At 45.3% G+C, this 17,859-nt stretch overlaps 1 protein-coding gene across 1 annotated transcript in view; it reads right to left on the bottom strand.

Annotated features, from left to right (window-relative positions):
• Nucleotides 1-873: 873 nt before the first annotated feature.
• Nucleotides 874-17,859, bottom strand: part of mmp15b (matrix metallopeptidase 15b) — a 31,682-nt gene continuing 14,696 nt past the window's right edge. The window contains exons 5-10 of the mRNA XM_069173520.1: nt 14,931-15,092; nt 14,317-14,513; nt 9,842-9,980; nt 5,518-5,668; nt 5,120-5,238; nt 874-4,261 (exon numbers count right to left, since the gene is read on the bottom strand). Coding sequence (XP_069029621.1) covers nt 3,747-4,261; nt 5,120-5,238; nt 5,518-5,668; nt 9,842-9,980; nt 14,317-14,513; nt 14,931-15,092 — 1,283 coding nt within the window. The 3' untranslated portion in view covers nt 874-3,746. The remainder of the gene's footprint in view (nt 4,262-5,119; nt 5,239-5,517; nt 5,669-9,841; nt 9,981-14,316; nt 14,514-14,930; nt 15,093-17,859) is intronic.

A 17,859-nucleotide genomic window follows, 5' to 3' on the forward strand; every position in this document is an offset into this window, starting at 1 on the left:
CACAAGTTTGTGTCCAGTGCAATGAGTCGGCAGTTTCTGAGGCTGTCCAGACGCTCGGCGGTCTGAGCACTCGCCGGTCCACCGATGGAGGAGCGGGACGGGACAGAGAGATGGGGAGGGGAGGTGCTTTTAACACTGATTAGCTGCGACCGCCAACAACCCCCTCACCCCTCCTTAAACACTGATGATGAGGAGGTGAGCGATGGACACGGGACACCGTTTCCCGGCAACCGCTATCGACCTGCCGCAGATCAATCTGCCGACTGTCTGTTGACGGCTGCTCTTCCTTTGCTTCCTCTCGGCGTTAACCTGAACTGTTGTGTTCACTACGGTGTCTCACCTCGACCTGTCTTCACCTCCGTGTGTGTGTGTGTGTGTGTGTGTGTGTGTGTGTGTGTGTGTGTGTGTGTGTGTGTGTGTGGAGGGGGTATGGGGGGGCATGTGGGGGGGGGGGGTTGTCTGAGTGGCACAAAACAATGCTACTAAGGCTTTGAAACATGTCCTGGGCTACAACTACATACAGGACTACAAGGAAAGCGCTTCGATAGGCCTCCTGAAAAAGGTCCGACAGCGACTGGAAGCTAAAGTTTCCTCTCTGGCCGGCGCTGCTGTTGAGTTTGCAGAAGAATCTGGGTCACATGGGCTGCTGCCAGTCCCCCCTCCTCCCCCCTCCTCCTCCCTCCTCTTCCCTCCCTCTCCTCCTCTTCTTCTTCCCACCCCTCCGTAGAGCCAAACTTTGCAAGCTCAGGGAGACGAGGTCAGCCCCCCCCCCCCCCCCCCCCCTCCCTTGTCTCCGCTGCAGGAAATTCAGACTCTCCGGTCCACATCTGTGTAACCTGAGCCCAGCGAGCTGCCCCCCCCCCCCCTCACCCCCCAGCTCCTCCTCCCGGTCAGAGTGGCAGCTGACTTCTTAGGGCTCCCTCAGATAAGCCTTCCTCCCATTCATATTTGAAGTCCAAACTTTCAAAGCCTTTTTTTTTTTTTGCTGCTGCTGCTTTTAAGTGGAAAAATGTTGATTTAAAAGTCCTTGTTTTTTTTAGTTTTACACCTTTTAGCCCCTTTAACATATTTAACAGCGCAGTAACCCTTTTACAGCAGCTCGTTTTCACGCCACGCTGTTACTCTTTGGTTTCCAGTCATTTCTGTGCAGTGTAGAAATCAGCAAGCCTTTTGTAAAAGTTTAAATAGTCTTGTGAAAATGAATGGCTGTCATGATTGATGGGAAAATAACGACAAGTCGAGCATTTGAACCTGGTTGGCAACGACTTGTAGTGGAGAAGTTAAAATATTCAAACCAGCAGTTTGGTCCTTGAATACTGATGTAATGAATCAGAGTGATGAGAGGTTAAGATTCGTCCGTACGCGCCTTCCTTCATCCTTCCTTCATCCTTCCTTCACCCTTCCTTCACCCTTCCTTCATCCTTCCTCTGCTCGTGCGAGATGAAAAGGGAGCAGAGAGCGTTTTGATTTGGGCAGTTCAAAGTTTAGTGAGGAGGTCGCGGGGGGGTTAACAGCATCTGCACGCACCTGCTGTTGTTTGATGAAGAGGATTAGTCCGTGTTCACATGAGCCCGCCCTGGTGCTCACAGATACGCCATCTTTACAACGGGGAGAGCAAAGGTCATCGCCGGGCTTTCTGAAATCGTTCTTTTAAAAAAATACTAGCAGTAAAAAGCCCCATTATAAACTGCATGGCACATTAGCTGCACCCTGTGCTGCATTCGTGGGGCCACATCCTGTTCTGAAGTTAAAGGCCATTTCATTGCTTTGTTTCTCCCTTGTTTTATGTCTCTCTCACACACACACACACACACACACACACAATGAACACTCCCTCTCCTGTGTTATTTCACAGTGAGCTGACTTCTTACATTAACCATCTCCCTGTGCAGCACGAAGAAAAAGCCTCACTGTTGACAGAAAAGAGGCACTCGGAGAATTAGCCCTGTAATTGAAAGCAAAGGGAAGAGGTCCCCTTTATAGTCTGTTTAGCCTTTCAGCCACCGAGCTCCTTAAATAGTTTCCAAATAAGGGAAAGAGAGAAGGTAGACCTGTTGTCCGACTGTGTGAGCACCAGATGAAGGAGGAGGAGGAGGAGGAGGAGGAGGAGGAGGAGGCCGTAGTCGTCTGAACTTAAAGGACACTTACAATCTATTACAACTCGGGTCATACTTTCAACATTTGTGTCTGTTGTATCAATGAAAACAAATTGCTGATCCCGTATCGGGTATCGTGGCTACAACAAAGCCTGAAACACGATCGGCTTGTAGCGTTCGATGAGAAGATGGACACCACTTAAAGTGTGCGGACACCAAATATAAAGCCGGAGCAGGATGCTGGTTAGCTTATAGCATCAGATACAGCTTGGAAACAGAGGAGACACTTACAGTAGCTCCGTCTGAGGGAAACAAATCTGCCTTCGAGCTAATCTCAATCTTACCAGTACTTTACAGCATGTATTAACAAGTGTTCACCAGTAAACTGGAGCGGAGCTGTTGGAGGCAGCGAGCAGCTTTCAGTCTTTATGCTTCTCGCCTGCTGCCTGGAGTTTCATTTTTAGCCTCCAGACTTGAGAGTGGTGTCGATCTTCTAACCGTCCGCTAACAAGCAAATACATGTATTTCCCCAAACGAGCCAGTGTTGTCGTGTCAGACGGAGCGTCACATTATCACTTTGTTCGGAGAGGTAAATCCAAAGCTGCGTGTGCACGTCAATGGAAAGTAGAGTAGATCTAACTGGAACCAGAAAACTGCTCCGTAAACTCATTCATGGTTGTTCTTCCAAATCATTTTGGCTGAATGGGGAGTTTGTTTGAAGCCTGTAGGAGCAACATGTTCTTTTAGCGACATCAAAACATTCCCAAATCTCAGCAATTAACAAAGTTATTATCACCATTAAAAACTGCAAAAACAAGATTGAAATTGAAATGATCCTGTTTGAACTCAGCTTTGCAGTTCCCATCACACAATCATCACCATCACAGGGAGTCGGAGGAGATCAGTATCGGAGCTCAGGGCAGGTCTGTAAACACCTCTTCACTATCGGCCTCAATGAAATGCGGATTATGACCAAGTCCGGTTTCTGTCTGACAAACCCCGCGGCCCCCGACACACCGTACCGCAGAGGAAAAAGGGAGGAAAAGGAGGAAGATGAAGATGACGAGGAAGGAAAGAGAATGACTGGATCCTACTGAGAGCACGATGTCGTATCTACAAATCCTGTCCAACCCTCTGCAGTTCTTTCTTTTGTTGCGACTGCGATAGAAAAAGCAGATGTCAAGTTCCCCGTCAGGGAAAAGCCCCGACGGGGAGGAGGGGGAGGAGGAAGGGGGAAGGGGAGGGGGGCCCAGAGAGAGAGAGAGAGAGAATAGAACAGCCTTCCTGGTTTAGAAATAATAATAATAACAACAAGTCACACAAAATGAACCAAAACAAACACAACAAGAGAAACAAAAACAATGTGCAAACTTCTCTCATATAAATAGACCACAGTCACCGTGTTGTAGAGCACCATGGGAGACGGGAGGTTCAGGTGGTGTGTGTGTGTGTGTGTGTGTGTGTGTGTGTGTGTGTGTGTGTGTGTGTGTGTGTGTGTCAGTACAGTAATTGCATGGATCTACTACCACATGTACGAAGAGCTGCAGGAGCCACAGAGACTGAGGACGGATGAGAGGAAGAGGAGGAGGAGGAGGAGGGAATCTAAGGTCCAATTCAAGTTCAAAGTTCAGCGCCCCCTAAGGTCAGAGGTCAGACCCAGTCCTGCAGCGAGCGCTTGCAGTGCACCAGCAGCCGCGGCGCCCCTTTGCTCTGCAGCGTGTTGATGATGGCGTAGATCAGTCCCAGGATGCACAGCACCAGGACCAGCGGGATGGTCACCATCAGGATGTTCATGGTCCGCTCCTCGCTGTCGTCCACCTTCAGCACCACGTCCACCTCGTTGGTGTCTTCCTCACGACCCTCGCGATAGTCTTCGTCTTTGTCCTTGTCCGAGCCTTTGCCCGCGTCTTTGTCCGTCCCTCCGCGGTCGGTTCCCTCCCGGTCTTTGCCCTTGTCGCCGTCTCGTCCTGCGTCCGGGTTGAACGGCGGGCGGTTTACGTCCGGGTATTTGCGGCCTGAGTCGGTGTCGGTGTCGCGGTCGGGATCCAGGTCCACGCTGCAGCCCATGAAGTCTCTCAGGATGGACTTGGGGTAGCCCGGCTCGCTCTTCATGCGGTGGTTGTCAAACTTCCAGTACTTGGAGCCCTTATAGAAGAGGGTGTACGCTGAAATATAAAAGCGGAGCAGAACACGTGAACAAACATAACACTGTGGCCGATGCAGAAGTGCCTTAAGCTGCGATACCACCGAGTGCCACTAGAGGTCGGCTCCAAAAAGCATGCGGCTCCATAGACTCCCATTCAACTTCTCTCATGAACTTCTCAGTCAATAAAATGTGTCCACCAGTTATCTCGGTGTTGCTAACTAAAGTCACTCCTTCTTATTAGTTTTCTGGAGGTCCAACTGAAAATAATTCTGTCATAAATGATCAAATAATCCTCAAAAAGACGTGTTTCGGGGGCGTGTCTGTTTGATTGACAGGCCTGTGGTGCAGTCAGGTTACAGCTATCAGTGGGCGGGACGTAGTATCGTCAGGCTTCCAATCAGATCGAGTCAGATCCACCATTCATGAACCAATGGGTGACGTCACTGTTGGCTGTAACTTATTATTTACCACACAGATATGAGAGAGCCTCTCAGCTCACGTTTAGCAAAAAGGCAGATATGTGTAATTATAGAAAAAAAAGTCCCGAATAACTAAACCTTTTCCTCAAATTTTCTGTGTATCCTAAATAATTTGTAGCATAAATGGAAAATGAACACCATCTCAGAGTGTCTCTCCTGTGAAGGACAGCCCTGGTTGTCTTAACCAGGGCTGTCCTTCACAGGAGAGACACTCTGTCAGCTCAATTTCACTTCTCAACAGACACAAAACATGCATCCCCCCTCTCCCCTGACGATCTCACAGCCACACCCTGATTCTTTGTCTTTGCACACACACACACACACACACACACACACACACACACACACACACACACACACACACAGAGAGAGAAACCACTTTTCTTGTATTAGCTCACCTCCATCATCGGTGAGGAAGGCCCCCTTGGGACCGGAGGGCACCGACGACCCCCAGACGCTGATTGGCTTCGGGTAACCTCTGTCAGCCGAGCGCGACTGCTCGTTGAAGCGCCAGTACCTGCAGACAGAAAGCCGAGAGGAGGGTTGTTACCGTCTATCTAATCTGGTCACAAGAACAGAGCAGACCTCACACAGCAAGGCGAGGCGGGCCTCCATGTTGACAACATTCAAATGTGATCTGTGTGTAAATAGTACACCAAAATAAAAACTATAGCCAGTCAAGTCAGTCAGTTGTACTGTGCAAAAATAACCCCACCAGTTATGTACTGATATGTAATGTACTGGGTAGCAGCTGAATCTGTGTTTGGTGTGATATTGACAGGTTGTGCAACATTACCAGTCTCCTTGAAATAAGTAAGTGTAGCCGGACGGCTCCCACCAGATGGCTGCGTCTATTCGGTCGTAGGGAATATCTTGACCGTAATCAACCAGCTCAAGTGGATAGCCTGGTTCCAGGTTAGCTTCCCTGAACAGCCAGAATCTGTTTCCTGAGAGGAGAGGGGGAGGAGAGGAGAGGAGAGGAGAGGAGAGGAGAGGAGAGGAGAGGAGAGGAGAGGAGAGGAGGGGAGAGGAGGGGAGAGGAGGGGAGAGGAGAGGAGAGGAGAGGAGAGGAGAGGAGAGGAGAGGAGGGGAGAGGGGGAGGAGGGGAGAGGAGAGGAGAGGAGAGGAGAGGAGAGGAGAGGAGAGGAGAGGAGAGGAGGGGAGAGGAGAGGAGAGGAAAATGACTTCAGCTCCATATTGAACAAATTGTGATTTCCATTCCTTTTCTGATTCAACAGGAACGCCTCCTGTTGAAGTGTTATAAATACAGTCACAGTGTCTGAACAAAGTCCATTTTCAGCTATTTTTCCATTTGGACTTTGTGATGTCACAAATTCACCCTCATGTGTCGTGTGTCTCAGCATGGCCCATTGTCTGACATTTTTATTTGGAAGAAAACACAGAGCACTCATTCTGTTACAGATCGAGCAAGACACTCGCAAACTGGAAAACCTGCGTTCAGCCTGAGCATGTGACGCTCGGAAAACAGTCAGCCAATCAGATCAGATGATATCACCGATATCAATGTTCCTTAAAGACACGGACACGACAGCCTGCTCTTGATCGAGCTCCAGACTGAAGCTTAAGAAAGAAGATGTAAAACTATATTGAGATGATTTTTGATAAAAAGTACTAAGACATCTTCGTATGGATATCTAGAAAGCAAATAAAACACAAGAAAAGTGTAAAGTATGGGACCTTTAATGATTCTGTTTGATGCGTACATCGGGACATTCCCCATCCACTCCCACTCATAACCCTCATGGACTTTGGAAAATGTGAACACACACACACACTATCACACTGTAAATGAGATGTGTACTTGGTTACACACACGTCACACACATTCAACAACAGACTCACACGTCCACATTCTGACAGCCGCACACACATGCTTGCACACACACATGCTTGCACACACACATGGTTGCACACACACATGCTTGCACACACACATGGTTGCACACACACATGGTTGCACACACACATGCTTGCACACACACATGCTTGCACACACACATGGTTGCACACACACATTTCATTTGCTGGCAGTTCCAGATAAGAACAATCCCAGGAACCAAACCAGCACTTACACACTTGTAAATTATAAGAATGCAATAATGATTTGTTGGCAAGCAATCAAAAAACACAGCAGAAGTGAGTACGACATCACTGACTAAGGAGTTTGGGTTTGGCTTGTAATTATCCATCAGGAGCGGCTTGTCTCGTGTCAGGCTGAACCAGATTTCTCGCTGAAGGGAAGGTTTTATTGTTTTTCCCAGTGTCAGACAGGGGGACTCTGTTCCCCTATTACATCTCTTTCTGGCTTCAATCCCCCCTCCCCCTCCTCTCTTCCCCACCCACCCACCTCCGGCGGCCCCTCGCTTCTCGTTTAAAGCGAAAGCTCTACACTCAGCATCTGGAGAAAACAAGAGGTGACGCAATGTTTCCCAGGGTTCCTGTGGTGCCCGGCCCTGATGTAATATCCCAGGACTTATTTCATGGCTTTCTAAGACTATGAAGGCTCCACTGACCCAAAGGTTTGATTCCTTCTCTCCATGTAACGGCAGGATAAAAGTGTTGTTTCTTTTACAGCTGGGCTTCTTTGGATAAAAACTGCAATGAAACCTCAACAGTTGTGAAACGTGGATAAAACAACTCTCGCATGATACAGCGCAGAGAGAGAGATGGTGAACATCCCTGATGTTCTTATAGAGCACACATCTGGAGTACACCTCTTAAAATCCAACATATTCCAGATACAGGATGTCCAATAAAAAACACCGGCCATCCCTCCATCCATCCATCCATCCATCCATCCATCCATCCATCCCTCCCTCCCTCCCGCCCGTCTGTCCATCCATCCATCCATCCATCCATCCATCCATCCATCCATCCCTCCGTCCATTCATCCATCCATCCATCCATCCATCCATCCATCCATCCATCCATCCCTCCGTCCATTCATCCATCCATCCATCCATCTGTCCGTCCTTCCATCCACGATATCAAACACCTGTATTGTAAGGTGATAAGTTGAACTTGGGAGAACAGATTCCATAGAAAGGAGGACACACTCACTTATACACTTGGTACAACAGTGTTCTTCTTCTTGATGACATCCGTTTAGTTTTTAAATTTTAATCTATATGCAATTAGTAAATGTAATTTGAGCTCACTGAGATCTTACTGTTTTCACTGGAAATGATTATGTCTATGAAGATGGAGGGCTGCTAATCACAGCTAGCGTTCCCCTGCGAGCTGGCCCTCAGAATCAGAGCCCGAGTGTTACTGGATCTGGGGGCCGATGCTGATTCCAATTTAAGAAAGCAAAAGTTCAGAAGTTCAGATATAAATACATCAGTTGAAATGTAGTTATCAAAGATTTTAAACAAAAATATATAATGGTGGCAGAATGCTTTACAGTTTAATGTTAAATTTTATTGTCAGAAATGACATCAGTGCATCAACATTTAACTTCACTGTGAATGTAACAATTATAAATAACCGTATATTAAAAACAACACAAATAGAACAACATCTAAATCACCAAACCGCTTTTTCTTAATATTATTCGAAAAATAAATGTTTCAACACACCGATGACAATATATTTGTAACAGGCCAATATCGGCCCATAAAATCAGCCAACCGAGGAATCAGTCGAGGAATTTTAAGTGGGCATTATTTTGATAGTTCTATTACACAATATGTGAATAACAGTTCACTCAGTCGACATGTGTGCAATGGATTACATTGTCCATGCACAATATGAAGTGTTGATATTTGGTGTTTAAACTAAAACTAAACCATCCCTCCCCATAAAGACACACAAAGTGCACCGTAGCAGGGAAGTGGGGAGTGACAATATTAACTGAGACACAGTGGCAGGTGCCATTACTGCTGACTGATGTGAAATACATGCTGGGAGAAACTTTGCAGGAAACCTCAAAACCACATGTGAGCTCCCAAAGTCACCCCAAGAACAAGACCACTCCTGAGCGTGACCTATTAATGATGGCGTTTCACGAGACCGCCGGCACAAGACTGAGAAATGACAGAAAGTAAAGTTGATTGATTGATCTTAGTAACAGACATCCCACTGTTGTGCTCGTCTTCCCATGTCTTGTGCTTTCAGGTCTGGGAGTCTTACTTTCTTCCCTCCTTTTTATTCCTTTGTCTCGCTCTTCCTTTGTTAATGGCTTGTGGCCAAGTGTCATGCTGAGAGTCGATGACATCATTCTCCTCATTATCAACAGCTGCCCCGAAGCCTGGAGCTCCTAGAATCAAGTGGCATTAAAAGGCTGAGTTCTTCCTTTTTCATTCAACAACTTCATGCAGAGTTGTAAAAGACAAGCTGCTCTCGGTGACTCACAGTGTAAATAATGAGCTGTGCAGAAAAAGATTTATACTCTGCATGTAGAATACATTATGTACTGCTGCTTTCTTAAATCTTCAATTTTATCTGCACCAGATGAAACAAGCTCAAGAATCTGTTTTACTGCTCAAATATAGCATCAAGACATGTAAAGTAACTGTATCTGGGCTGCAAAGAAGAAACCACATGGTGGATATTTTTTATGCATTTTATACATACGTACAAAATATTTTCCATATGCTCGGGAAACTGCGATATCTTATATAAAGATGAAAAGAAGAGACTATTTTACCATAAAGAGCTCTTATACCGGCTGATGATGAGAACTGGATCATATGAAGTCGATACAGTATCCTATGACTGGTGCTGTGATTGTGTATTGACATGCCAGAATCAACAATGAAGCTTCACTGGAAACTGAATCCAAGCGATGTTTCCTCACTCATTGTTGCTACTCGAGCAACACTGCTGACACACACAGTGTTGCTTCTCTGTCGTGCAGCAAGTGGCCTAATTTCAAAACCGGGCACATTCTTAAAGGGTACTGTTGCTACAGGAAGTCCGTCATGCTCTAAAAGTGAATCATAACAGAAATGGATCATTTAGAACAGGCCTGTTCTCACAGCAGCAATATACACAACAACAGATGGTATGTTCATAGTCTGAAAGAGATTGCGGTGCACAATAATGGGACAAACATAACAAGCATGCATCAGCGTGTTTGCAGGTTATTCGCCGCTTACCTTTAAAGAAGACGAACCTGCCGTCGTGTCTCTCGTAGGCGGCGTCGATGTCTCCGGGCAGACCTCTCCAGAAGTGACCGATGGGCATGGGGTAGTTATCAAGAACCCTGTTCTTACGCACCCGCCAGAACCAGCGGCCCTGAAGGGACAAAAACAAGAAGTGTGTTTCAGTGCACATTGTTTCAGTTTCAGGTTTTATAGAGGTCAGTTAAACACATCTTCAAAAACCGTCAGTAATAGTTTCCTTCTTCCTCTTTCTTTTTAATTCCTGGCTGAGACTCAAAGCTTTGATATACAGTGAATCCAAAGTTACTCAATGCCAGAGTTGACTGAGAAACAGCCCTTCATTACTCATTCTTTGCCCTTAGACAACATTTCCATTCAGATAAGGACACGCAGTGTGAAAAGGAAACAGCTACTGTGAGACAGGTATTCTTCCGAGCAGTCCTACAGCCCGTGTTGCTCAGATCATTGGATCAGCAGCTCTTAGTTGTTCAGAGATGTAAACTGAGTAGCAGACTTTCTCTGTCGCAGCTCTGAAACTTAAAAACAAGCTCCTCTTCCTGATCAGGTCATCAGCCAATTAAAAACCGATTTATTTTCACTCGTTTTCCACATTAAGATCCATTTACTTCTTATTTACTGCTTTTACTTTCTTGTGTGTTTTCTTCAGCTTTATTGTGTTATAAATTTCTAATTTAAAAGTGTCTACATTGCTTTTTCCTCTTATGTTCAAGTCTTTCTTATTGTTTTAATTCTGTTTGATATTTTGATTATATAATTTGATCATATGCAGCCATTTGGTCAACCTCTGTTATGTTTAAATGTGCTATATAAATAAATCCAACTTGACTTTTGTCTCTTTTCATTAGTCAACTGACTTTAAGTGAGGCCACACAGCACTGTTGTAAAGATTGGTGGAGGTTATGCCAAGCTCTGGAGGATAACTAGACCAGAACGTACAATAAACCAACAACAGCGGAACACTAGCAGGCTAATAATAGTCAGTCTGTGCTCTGCTGCTTTTATCACATCCCCTTATTGCACTCTCTCTCTGTCGATCGCACTCTGCCACAAGTTTACTTTTTATACAGAACTGTGTGATTTCAAGTCATCAGCACAAAACAATAGAAACCACCAGTAGCACATTTTTTTTTTACCCGAGAACCGAACGAGGCTACGGTTTTGTGAACACTTACATCCACCGTATACACAGTTCACGCTGGGCCGCAGACACATTTTCACCAGAAGCCTGCCGACTCATTCACGAGGGGTGAGTCAGTCGCCTTATTTGTCCTGGATAGTGTAACAGTAAAATGCTCAGTGCTGCTTCTTTCTGGCAAGCACACCTAGCGGTGTCCTTCACACGGGACACGCTGGCAGACAGAACGGCGCGAGGCTCTACGCAACGGACCAGACTGGAGATGAGTTGGAGAGGTGAGAGGCAGAGCAGGTCAGAGGATGATTTTCCTTTCTGACAGCTCCCTGCATTGACCAGATAACGTCGGAATTGACCATATTAGACCACAGCAGAACAGAGCAGGCCTCAGCGTGGGAGTTTCAATATTGAGAGCAGCTCCATGTGCTCCGCCGGCTGTCTTTATGTCCAGTCATCTGCTGTGAAGTGCACAAAAGAAAGAGGCAACTTTCCCTGCAGAATGACAGCCTCTTTCTTCTGCTAATGGACAGGACTCCTGGAGGAGAGAGTGGTACCGATGTGCTACAGATTACTCCCCCTCATACAGCACATAGCGTAAGTGATTCAGACTGTGAAGAATGACAGGAGAGAAAAACCCTGTCCACCAGTAATAACTACAGTTTCTGAACAGTGAAGGAGGATAATTCATCTCCAGCCAAGCGCTAAATGCTAACAGAAACACATGAACTGGTAATAGTCAGAGCTTGCTGATAACATCTTGCGACAGTAAGATCTGAAGTGTGTCTGTCACTCATCAATCTTCCTTCTCTCGGACATACTCTCTCACTACGGAGACAGAGGACACAAAGGCAGACCGAAAACTGCAACCTTAGAGCCGTTTCTTTCCTCGATGCATGCTGTTTAAAAAGCTTCGGATTAAATTTACATGAATGTTACTGTACATGTGCTGATACATCCTGTAAAACAGCCTACAACAGTAGCTCTTTGAGAAAATTTCAACTGGGGGTCGCCAACTTTTTTTCCTCTGAGAGGGCCTCATGTAGCTCTTGGACACTTTAATATTTATTCATAAAGCTGAGTGCCACCCAAATCAGCTGAGTAAGCTTTTTTTATGTGAACAATTGATATTCAACACACACTCAACCAGTAGCTACTGGTTGGAGACCCCTGATTTAAACCAAGCAATGCTGATGTTAAGCAGGTCTATTGTTTCCCAGATTCACAGTCTTGGTTCGGCATGTTAGCATGCTCACGTATGCCATGAAAGTATTTAACAAACTACGACTTTCACCTGACGATGGTGAAAGAAGTGATTTCATTTCATCCTGAATCAGATTCAATGATAATCCATCCATTACATATCACTACAAAAACAAAATAAAGTGGTGGCAGTAAAGAAGCAGTCAGGGAATCACCGAAGTTATTCGGATTCCTCCTGTGGGTCCTGAATATCTGTACAAAACATCACAGAGATTCATTTTACAGCTTATTTCCGTTTGGACAGAAGTGTTGACAGACAGAGCACCACTGGCATCCACACAGCCACACTGTGAGCAGCTACAAATGAAGAAACAATGCCCAGATTGTTTCCCCATTGCGAGCTTGCAATTAACTTTAGGCCTAAGCTGCGAGAGACAGATAAAGAAACATGCACATAAATGATAATTACAGATTTAGCCAGTTGTAATGACTAAAATTGATAAAACTAAACTGACTACTAAAAATAATGTACTTGCTTTTGGTCTGCATTCACGCTGATCAGGTGGTTTGTATTTTAAGAACGGCTGGCAGGCAATGAATTGGTTAATTCTGGACACGGATTAATGCTGTCCAGACGAGCTTCGTGACTTTGGATGAAACCCAGGAACACAGACATTACCGGCTGAGATGAAACCCAAGAGCGCAGATATAACGGTTTGACCAAGTGCAGCACACGTCCAGGCAGCTGCACGTCACATCTTGTAACCACTGGTCAGTGTCAAGCGCACTCGCAGTACAAGATAGGAGACAGTCGGAGGCGGATCTGTGAGCGAGGAGGGACGGGGCTCTGCTGTGGGGTGGACATCAGAAACTCCTTCTAGAAATGTCTGACAACTGTCGGAATAATGCTTCTCAGAAACATTTGCATCAGTTCGATAAACAAAACTGCTTTATATTCCACCCTTGATTTATGCATGTCAAGAGGTTTACTGGGATCCAGCTCAAGACGTGTTTGACAGTTTGACACTGTTGAATATTTCAGCTGCTGAACTCCCTCCTGCTGCAGTTTGCTGATTTCAAAAATGTTCATGGAAATGTTTCTGGAGGTGAAACTGAGGCTTTCTTAGAGCGAAGACTGGGCGTGCTCTGTCTAATATCTGCAAAGCTCTTCACTTTTCAAAGTTATCAACAGTACACACCTCCTCCAACCTCTCCCACTCAAACACATCATTACTTATCTTTGGAGACCTGAGCTATGCGTGGACCATCACCAAATAAATCCTGAGGCTGTGAAAATAAACCAGGAGGAAACTTTGAGAGCAACCACATTAACCTCTTGCATCACTGACTCTGACCGGGAACTGGAACCTCCACTGGAGAGACACGTCACATAACAAATAACAACTGGACTGCACTTCATAATATCAGAAATGTCCTAAATCTCTGTCTGTATGTCCTCGGCATAGCTCAGCTTCACCCGGTTATTTTCTACCTGGTCATGGTTCTCTTTTGGCCTGAGACACATCACGCGGCGTTGGTGAAGAATCTCCACGTCCTCTATTAAATGACAAAATGACATAAAATAATAATGTCTGGTGACGTAGTGGAGTCATACTGACAGGCGATTTTCAATGGGCACTGTACTATAAAAACAAATAATAAAACCCAGCAAAATGATCGGGTTAAATACTGGCACGAACTTCTCTAAGACTCTCAGAGGTACAAACGAGCTGATAGCTCACTGCTGCTTTGTGTGGGTCCAGAGGTTCTTTAAAATAAACACCTGACCACCCTCCACCCTTTTAACAGCGCTCCATCTCGTAAAAGAACGCCGGCCCTGTTAGTTTACAATCCACCCGGACCTGATTGAAAACAGAGCCCCTGTTGGCCATGCACACGCCTTATGTCTCAAACTGACTCTCAGGAAAGCGTAACTGATTTATTGAATTGACAGGGCGGCTCTGCCTCAAGCCGGATGAATTCCCAAGGACATGCTGTGAAGAAAACCTTAATGAAGGCAGAGCTGCTGTATCTCACCCAGTGTTTTATGCACAAAGCGAGCAGGCTGTGTTCAAATGTTCAAATGCCACTTCTTCCTGATCCTCAGGCCATTTACCTTGAAAACAAACATCTCTCCTCGCAGCATAGCAACCGTGTCAAAGTTCCCTTCGCAGATATTGGGTCCGTAGTGATCCGGTCTTTCGGTGGTCCTCGGGCGGTCAGGGTGCCGAGGAGGCGTTTGAGGTGGCCTGGGCTCCGGGCGACGGGGTGTCACTGTGGGCAGGGCCTGAGTGGGGCCGCCGTTCGGCTGACCTTCAGGCAGAGACAAACACAGTGGGTCAAACTGAGGGGATTACCAATGGAAAAGAGCGTTGCCATGCACAACGATCACGGCTTGTGATGGGTTGCGCATTGAAACGCCTTCAGAAAACTGGACACGCAGCGCAGACTCCTCTAATAGAAACGTTGCTTCCTCTACCAACGTTTTTCAACACAGTCGGTGAATATGCTTCTTTTGAATTCAAAACCACATGTATAGGATTTTAAGTTAAAAAAGATAATAAAGAAAATTGCCTTCTATAATACAGTTGTCACTTTGTTCTTGTAAAACTGCATCCTTACAGGGTGTTTAAATCATGCGGACACAAACTGTGGACTTTTGCGCTTTCGGCATTTTGTTTTTGGGTGAAACAAACCGGACACCAGAAAGTAAATCTACAAAAACCGTACCATAGATCTGCTGTACGCCCCTCCGGTCATCTTCAGGCAGCTCGAAGTTCTCAGTCTCCATCCATTGGTAAAAGGGAGCCATGATGGCCAGGGGGTTGTTGGAGTGCTCTAAACCCAGGGCGTGTCCCAACTCGTGGACTGCGACCAGGAAGAGGTCATTACCTGTTTGAACATGGAGCAAGTCAGCAGAGGGAGGGAGATCTACATTTTTTCTCTTGAAGACCCATTCCAGTGAAAATCCCATTTTAACCTTGTTAACATGTCCACGCAGAGTCTTCTACATGCTTGAAGACATGACATTAATGAAATAAGAAGTCACCGTGAAGGCTGAGGATTTCTACTTTGGAAGGTTCAGACAGGCAGAGTTTCATGGAGACAGGGACTACGTACATATTCATCCATCTGTGCAAATTGAATTCGGGCAAAGGTGTAACGTTACATTAAACTATTTTAAGACGTCAGGATAATTTGGGTTTTTTTGGAAAAGAAATTCGAAATATGTAACTTTCATTAATCGATTTTAATCGATAGCAGGAAAGGAACAATAATCACCAAGCAGGACTTGTCACAATCATGAAATGTTAGTTGAGGATAAACTGTCATACAAATAATTGCAATTTACAATTACATTTTCTTTTTCTGTCCATTTTGTGCCACTATTTTGACCCTAATCATAGTTTGATAACACACATATACAACTTCGGAAGAGGAATGGAATGAATGAATTCTGATTGTATGTGGATTGATGCTCATCTAAAAGTCACTGGTTGAATATTAGAAGTTAGATAGAGATCCGTGCCCCTAAACCACAGAAGAGGAAGCGGCAACACAAGATGACATCATTAAAAAAGTGCCAATCAAACCTCAAAAACTAGATAACGATAAGGAAATACTGATGTTAGTTTTATCCAGCTGTTTTTATAAACATGAATGGAAACCATTATTCTCCAATAACTTTGATCAGGTAAATATGTAATAACTGTGACAGACCTAAAAAGGAGGAGATATCGGAGTTTCGACCACAGTAGAGTGTGTGTGTGTGTGTGTGTGTGTGTGTGTGTGTGTGTGTGTGTGTGTGTGTGTGTGTGTGTGTGTGTGTGTGTGTGTGTGTGCATTCATGCTACACAAAGAGGAACGTCCATATGCAGCACATCCATGTCACACACATGTTCATGAATAAGGACTCCTGTTCTTTGATCTTAGTTGTGATGTCAACAAAAATCCCCACAAATGTGACACCGAGGTCACACACAGGCACGCTAATGACCAAAGATCTGAATCAGGATACATTACTGTCACTTCTGACCAATCGAGGCCTGCTGTCGTGAGGTAACAACACTGTGACACACTGACCACTGCATCAACTTCCTCTGAACACAAAAGACTACTTGCAGTTTCTTTTGAAAAAGTAAAAAGGTTTAGATTTGACCAACATATCTCTATCGGTCCATTTGTGCAGAAAAACCAGCTCACAGCTGGCGGCTTCCCCTCAGTCAATACCTCTTTGTTGTTGTTCACCCGGGGTCCTGGCCTGACTGAACTCTGAACCTGCTAGCCATTTTGTCTGCCTCAAGATGGGCCGTACTGATTGGTCAGATTTGCACCGGTGACATCATAGTGTTGGGAACTGTGACCTCACGATGTCACTGCTGTGCGTGCGAGAGAAGAGGGGGGGTGCCCCCGACACTCCGTCCTTGTGCATCTCCTCCTAACAAGGACGCAACAGTTCATCTCCGCCACCGTCTATAATTTCAGAGTCACATGAGTGTCCTCACGGTGAGCCAAGCTGCAGCGAACACTCAAGGGGACAAGACAGCAGAGGGCAAAATAGAGCGCGAGAGATAGCCGAGGAAGAGGAGAGAGTGAGCACCGAGAGCAGATAAAGAGGCCTTTGTGAGGTAACCGTGACAACCATTCAGTTTGACAGAGAAAAGCAAGAATAAACTTCAAACGTCTCAGCGCAGTTAGAAGTTCAGCCAACACATCTACTGCTAATTCTGGCTAACCCTCCACGCACACACGTTGTCAGCGATGTCCTCGTTCACCTCTCCGAAGCTTTCTTCCCTTGTTTACCGAGTCTGACACTTCATTCATCAGCAGCAGGGGAGTCCCAGAGTAGAAAACAACCGGCAGACTAAAGCAGCACCTTGACAACCAAAAGACACTTGCCAAGTCTGTTCTGCCCTTTTGCCAGAAACGTACTCTCATTCGTCTCATGTGATCGCAAAAGCTTCAGACCTCTCATTGCCACTGGCCTGCAGCGGTTCATGTGTGAGCTGTGTGAGTAACTTGGATAAAGTGGAAAAGCTGGTTTTGTTCGACCATCTGGAGCAGAAAGGCTGATTAATCACATCGTGCGTCACAAGGTTTACACCTCAAATCCAGAGCTGTGTGGAACTGTTGGTCAAGAAGAGGCGAAGAAATGGATTCAATGGACTCGTGCTTCATCTGAATTTTTCATGACTAACTATTGATCGCTCAGCTGCTTTCGTTATACGCTGTTCAAAATGAGGTCAGAGGTCATTTAGTTAATGGACACTGCAGCTTTTTTGTTTTTTGTTTTTTTTTATGAGTAGTGCTCATATATTGTAATATATTACCTTTTTTAAATGGAAAATTATGTCCCAAAGGGAAAACTTTGTAAAAATATTTTTTTAGCAAATTCAAAATACAGTTTTCAGTCTGTTCAGCTCACTTTTCTTTTTCTAAAACAATTGTTTTAAATTTTTGATCTATAAATCAGTTATTTAAAAAAAACCCAACTAAAAATAAGAGTTTTTTTGACTAACAATGTAAAACTATTATCCATATTGGATAATCCTGACCACCCTCTCCACCTGCTGCAGGGACAGAGGAGCACTTTCTCCAAAAGACTCCTCCAGCTCCGCTGTCACAAGGACAGATACAGGAGATCATTCCAGATACAGGA

This window comes from Embiotoca jacksoni, unplaced genomic scaffold (genome assembly GCF_022577435.1).
Source record: "Embiotoca jacksoni isolate LCO1_2020_lvr unplaced genomic scaffold, fEmbJac1.0.p SCAF_6, whole genome shotgun sequence".
In the NCBI taxonomy this organism is placed as follows: domain Eukaryota; kingdom Metazoa; phylum Chordata; class Actinopteri; family Embiotocidae; genus Embiotoca; species Embiotoca jacksoni.